Here is a 5,975-nt window from a genome sequence, read left to right on the forward strand (position 1 = left end):
GAGCGTCACACTCGACCCGGGTAAGGAATAATTCATCAGGATCAAATTCGGTAGAATGCAGGGAGTGGGCAGGGTTAACTGGTCCTCAACTTGGGGGGTGTGCGACTAGGTGTGGTTGACGCGACCAAAGCATACAGTTATAAATTGGAAAAAGGTCCAGCATACCTAGGCTAACCCGTAACTATAACTAAGCGTACCTCTTTCATAGTCCTTTGTCTTAGAATTCATATTATAAACTGTACATACATTTGCAAGTCTCTCGGAGCAGTGCTCCATAATATATATAAACTATAACAATACTATAGCTTATTCCCCTTCCGCGCTGCTCGCAGTCTCCCCGTATAGCCTAAGCACTAGTAGTCCATCTATAACGTATATGTTATCCGTGTAATACAGCTTATTCACTATGTCCAGAACTCCCGTCAGAACAGTGAACAGGCTACGGCTCGGGTCGAGTGCGGAAAGCCCGATCCGTTGACCTGCGGTCAAGTAGGTGGCGGAGTGTGATGGTATGGGCATTTGGTGCCCCAGCATCGAGCGGGGATGCATTCCTTGCGTCTCTTGGATACCTTTGGAACCTGCCTATTGTGATCGTGATTGAGGCGGCAAAGAGGGTTTCGACAGACGTTCTCCTCGAAGCACGGTTGGTTGTACATGGCTTTGAGGACATGGCGCACCTTTGCCGTGTGGGCTAGTTTGTCCCAGCCGTCCCTGGCCAGCTGCAACTCCGCTCTTTCTTGGGCAGTGAGTCGTGGTTTCTGGGCCTCTCTGATGCCAGAAGCATCTATCAGTTTTTCACAGATAAGAAGACAACGTTCAAATAGTGCCTGGCACTTCCTGATTTCATCAGGTGTGGCTAGGAAATCTTGGTCAGGCCCACAAGTGAGAACCACGTAATGAAGGAATCGAGACAAGACATCCGTATAATACGTATTCAGCGGAGCTGTGAAGGGAGTTAGCAACTTTGTGACTGAATCATGAATGGTTGGGTGCCAGTGGTCCTACGTACCATCTGGGTGAAGTATTAGTCTATTAGAGTTGATATCGCATGGAAGGAGAAGCCGGAGATCTTGCGGAACTGTATGGCGAGCATCCTTCGAATCTGCTTTTTCTCATCTTCCTGCGCAGTTTGTGACTCCAGCCCCGGGATCGACACAGGTTTCTGAGTCGCTAGCATAAGAGTGTAGAAATTCGGTCGATAGACTTCGGACTCGGAATGTAACTCGGCGATCGATTTCTCCACTTTCCTAAAGGTCGCTTCAACTTGAAGTTCATCCGGGTAGATCTGCTGCTTATGCTCATCGTGAGATAGGTTTAAGTTCAGAACCTCTCTTGTTATAAAGCGAATCCTAGCGTCGTTATCCCACTTCGATGTGTCCTCGCTGGGTACGGTACAAATCTGAAGCGGCCAATAAGTTCATCGTGCATGGATTGAAGCTAAGTGCCAATATGGCTTATGCCGTGGCGTATTTCCTCGGTGTTCGCCTGTAATCTCTGCATAGTGTAATCGAACAGTGTTATCGAACTTCTGGTTGAGTTCTTCAATCGTTCTTTTCAAGTTGGCCTGTGTACTCGTATTCTCCTCTTCGAGTTCTCGCGCGCGAAGTGACGCCGCTGCCGTAGACATGGGTGACTCGGACTCAAGGCCCTTTGAGTGATTTTGTTCGGTGTTGGCCATGGTTTCAATCCGATAATGGCAGGACTCTTATCGTTCAGGCTATTGATGTAGATGATATCAGTAACGTGGTCCTTCAAGTTGTCCGAAGACGATAAGACCTCCGAGTTATCCGAATAAGTAGTACTAACCTATTTGCTACGCATCTATTATGATGGCGATATGCGTGGGCGAACGTGACTGGATCACGTAAGAAGGAACGTTGCGACTCGAAACTGCGAGTCGGTACTTACCTAGGTCGGTGGGATCTTCTTAAGGTAAAGACTCGGGCCTGAAGAGGCGTTGAGCAGTTGATGAATTGCGGTACACTGGCACTGGCAGTCACGGTGTGAAGGACTCAGGCTATAAAGACCGACTAGGAGCCAGTGAAGTAGATATTTAATGTATACTGCCTGGGTGCAGACTCTAGCTCTTCAAGCTGGCGCTGTAGCTTAGTACGTGAGTAGCTCACTTAGTGCGTGAGCGAGGGCCGCGAGGCCATATGCCAACATACACAGGTCATACCCGTGACAATCTATCTCGTGCCTCCTATTCAACTTGTTCATTCAACGCCTCTTCAGTCTGTAAGAGTTGTTTGCATTGCAATTTATCCATTTCAACACCTTGAAGGTCCGTAATAGCATCGATTCCATCTCGGTATTCTTACTTGGTCACGGTATCCAGGGGTGCCTCATGCTTGATCTGATCCCAGAATTCGTCGACACCCCTGGCGGCGTTAGCACTAAGCGGCCCCTTCTCGATACCGGTAAGGGTCTGCTCAAGCTGTTCGACAGAACTGGCACCGACGACAATGGCGTCGCCGTACTCGGGCTTGAGAGGCGAATTGTACGTCACCCAGCGATAGCCTAGCTCGGCACGAGAGACACCCTCGTCCTCGGCAATCTTGGCCCACTTGTCCAGGGAGTCGAGGAGGGCCGGCCGCGCATACATTTGACGGTAGATACCGCCTAGGGCTTGCTCGTTGAACCGGCCTGCGCCGTCACGAACCTGCTGGGCAGTCTTAGTTAGAAAGCCACCCGCCAGCGGGCTGTAGGCGTAGAAGGCGATACCAAGTTTGCGCAGCGTCGGGAACAGCACCGTTTCCGCCTTGCGTGCGGCTGGGTTGTAGTTGCCTTGGTATACGGAGGGCAGAACCCAACCCTTGGCCTTTGCGATATCGTGTATCCTCTGTACGTCGTCAGGCGAAAAGTTCGAAATGCCGAACCGCTTGAACAAGCCCGTGTTGTACACCTCGTTCACACCCTCTAGCGTCTCCTCCAGCGGTACTCCTCCATCCGGCCCATGCAGGTAGAAGATGTCCACCTGTTTCACTCCTAGCTTCCGGATACTCTCCTTGGCTGTCTCAATGATCTTCTCCTTGGTTGCCCATCCAGGGCCCGTCAAGCCGCCCACCCATTTCGTGTCGATAACGAAGCGCTCGCCAACCTTGACCTCGCCCAGTCGTTTCTCGGAGTTGCCGTATAACTGCGCCGTATCGATGCTCTTCACACCGTGAGCTTCAAGGATAGAGAAGGCCTTGTTCAAATAGTCCTCGCCGACCCACGGCTCGAAGTTTCCTACCGAGACCGCGCCGAAGATAACCTGAATAGGTTGTTGCGACGACATAATGCTGGGCTGTCAGTAGCAGAGCGTGAATAGAGAGATGCTGGGAGCGGGCTTGTCAGTATAAAAGTGCGAAGTCGGTGAGCTGCAGTGCTGGAAAGAGATCCAAGCGCGGATAGAATGCGAACACTGAGATGAGCGAGTACAGTGATCCATGCAATGATCGGGTTCGTACGGTAAAGGGAAGCTACTTATACCATGGTTCAATGGGTGCCTGCAGTGGCGTTCCAAGGTTTCTTCATTGCAACTGTTTCGAATCGTCTTCTGCGGACGAAGTTGAGGACGAAGAAGGTGGTCGCAAGGCGCTGTCGAGGGATCAAGAACACGGACGAATTCGTCGGATTTGGGCCCGGGCCGCCGTGGATCCAACTCTCCGGACGATCTCGCTCGTTGTCTCCGCTTCGGTCCGGTACGACATCTGGCTTCGAAGCATTTCCATTCTTCCCTCGTAAGCATCCCAGCCGATGGCACACACGTATGTACCTTCTGCCCAACTGCAGTCACACTGATCAGCCTCAACTCGCATGGTGCATTTGTCATCAGAACTGCGGACAACAGACTGAGCACCGGGGCATTTTCAATTGCCAGGGTCCCGGTTCTGACTGCTGTCTTGGCTGAAAATCAGGAGACGTGAGTGACCCCCCGGATCTGAAACAACAGTCGTCGACACGATGAAGGCGCCAGTCGCTAGGAGATGCCTCTTGAAGACTGCGATGGCTTGATAGCATACTGATAACTCATGGTAACGGTGGGAAGGGCTACTCGGCTGCGTCACGGCGGATCGCAGCCTCGCTGACAACACACAACATGGTCACACGATTGGTCTATAAGGTAGGTAGGCATGAATCGGCTCATATGAAAAGGCAAGCTGTAACCTCGATATTGAATTCGTAGCACCCTGGCGCCCTTTGTGACTTCTCAAGCGCTTCTTTCTGCTATATGCTAAAATATGCTTTTGCCTTGTTCACCGTTCGAACGTGGTCATGCGTCCTGACCCACACATGCTTGTGCTTTCAATCCTCCGCACGATTCCTGCATGTCCATCCCAAATCCCCTCTCTCGCTTTTTGTACGTCTATGCCGCGCGCATGCATAACAGCAACCCAATCCTGGAAAAGCATTGAGCCTGACTCAAAGAAGTAGGGGTCGCATTTTTGGAACTCGAGGAACTGCTCCACGTCCTCCTTGTAGATAGCATTGTCGAACAGCCATAAGATCTCTTTGGGAGAGCATTTCAGGAATGACTGGACGAGATAATAGTTGTGCAATTCGCTGCCCCAGCCTTGCATATACCGAAACCGCATTTCTTGTGTGGTCGCTTGGTGTGGATTCATTTCGTGTATGTTGTCCGTGCTGTGGAAAGCGTCTCGAATTGCGGTACAACTTGAGGAAATCCTGCTGCGGGCGACGTATTGCGCTGATGTTCGAGGCAATCTCACGTCTTCAGGGTGTCGCGAGTACACGTCACCATCAGTGGGACAGATTTCCGAAGAAATTAGGTGTTCAAGTACACATCGCAAGTCTTCCAGGTCGTAGAGTTCTTCGGTGCTCCAAGATCGCAGAAGGTGGAGTCGTTCTGTCGCCGGCAACTGGTCTGGTCGTATAACAAGGGGTGAAGGGGGGCTGTGGAATGCCTGAGTGTAACTCCAAAATCGGTAAACTGCACGCCGCAGCCGACGCGCTTCGCTGTCAGTCAGCAGGCGGCGTTGAGCGCTCTCCGCGTCGACCCATCTGAAGCTTGGGTAGAGTTTCACGATACGGTCGGCAACTCGGGCAGCAGCATTGACTTGGGATAGTAATGCCTGCGAAAGTGGTGGTGACCGTTGTATATGGAGCAGTTGGGCGTTGTTTTGAGTCAAAAGTTGTATGATTTCCCCTATCGGTCCCATCTCTTTATCCGTGGCATTGAAAAACAACCCCAACTTTTGCGACTTGGTGAGGACTCCATTGAAATAATGACAAGATAGTGACAAATTCAGGATGTCTGAGACAGATGTAAGGGATTCAAATATCCGGACGATCAGTTCCGCGGCGAGTCTTTGTATCGCCATTGCGCCTATACTGCTCATCAGCGAACACATCAAGGTTGACGGAATGATATCGTCAAACCAAAATCGGTTGCACGGCTCACGGCCAGTACTAGTGAAGGCTCAATTGCGACTGTGTCGGCCCCAGAGACCTGATAGTTTAGACTGCTGTGACCCCGACATTGGGGCTATCCTGAAGTGACGATTGAAGAGGATTTTCGACTGATCTCTTGAGAACGTGTCGTTGGCTGCTAACCTGCTCTCTTCGAGAGACCAGGACGTTGAAAACCAACATCTTCAACATGTGGGCCTATATTCCACCCTTTCACCAGCTGGCATACAGATGAAGCGAATGCATTGTCGATGGCCACGCTCAAGGAGGCGTGAACGAGGGTTTGCGAGGAGTGCCACTACTACTAAAATAATAGTACTCCGGCCACCTGCCAGTCACGTTAGCCACAGCCTGTCCTACATTGGCCGCATCATGATGTCTTCAGCCTTGCAGGACATGACCGACTTGAGTGGTTAAGTCAGCCCCTACTGTGGATATATACAATTGTACTAGTAGTAGGTAGTACTGTATACTACCTCTCTGGAGGTACCTATGTAGGTAGGTAGGAACCCATGTTGGTGACCTGTATACTACCTCTCTGGAGGTACCTATGTAGGTAG

At 51.0% G+C, this 5,975-nt stretch overlaps 3 protein-coding genes across 3 annotated transcripts; all 3 read right to left on the reverse strand.

Annotated features, from left to right (window-relative positions):
• Positions 1-1,024: 1,024 nt before the first annotated feature.
• Positions 1,025-1,678, reverse strand: HMPREF1120_02994 (uncharacterized protein; the record flags this gene model as incomplete). The annotated part of the gene is made up of 2 exons (XM_009157044.1): positions 1,025-1,399; positions 1,514-1,678. The coding sequence occupies 2 exons, from the start codon at positions 1,676-1,678 to the stop codon at positions 1,025-1,027; spliced, it is 540 nt and encodes a 179-aa protein (XP_009155292.1).
• Positions 1,679-2,317: 639 nt separating this feature from the next.
• On the reverse strand, positions 2,318-3,280 carry HMPREF1120_02995 (aldehyde reductase (GliO); the record flags this gene model as incomplete). Its single annotated transcript, XM_009157045.1, has 1 exon — positions 2,318-3,280. The coding sequence occupies one exon, from the start codon at positions 3,278-3,280 to the stop codon at positions 2,318-2,320; it is 963 nt and encodes a 320-aa protein (XP_009155293.1).
• Positions 3,281-4,241: 961 nt separating this feature from the next.
• On the reverse strand, positions 4,242-5,327 carry HMPREF1120_02996 (uncharacterized protein; the record flags this gene model as incomplete). Its single annotated transcript, XM_009157046.1, has 1 exon — positions 4,242-5,327. The coding sequence occupies one exon, from the start codon at positions 5,325-5,327 to the stop codon at positions 4,242-4,244; it is 1,086 nt and encodes a 361-aa protein (XP_009155294.1).
• Between the last annotated feature and the right edge of the window lie 648 nt (positions 5,328-5,975).

The sequence above is a fragment of the Exophiala dermatitidis genome (genome assembly GCF_000230625.1).
Source record: "Exophiala dermatitidis NIH/UT8656 unplaced genomic scaffold supercont1.3, whole genome shotgun sequence".
Lineage (NCBI taxonomy): Eukaryota > Fungi > Ascomycota > Eurotiomycetes > Chaetothyriales > Herpotrichiellaceae > Exophiala > Exophiala dermatitidis.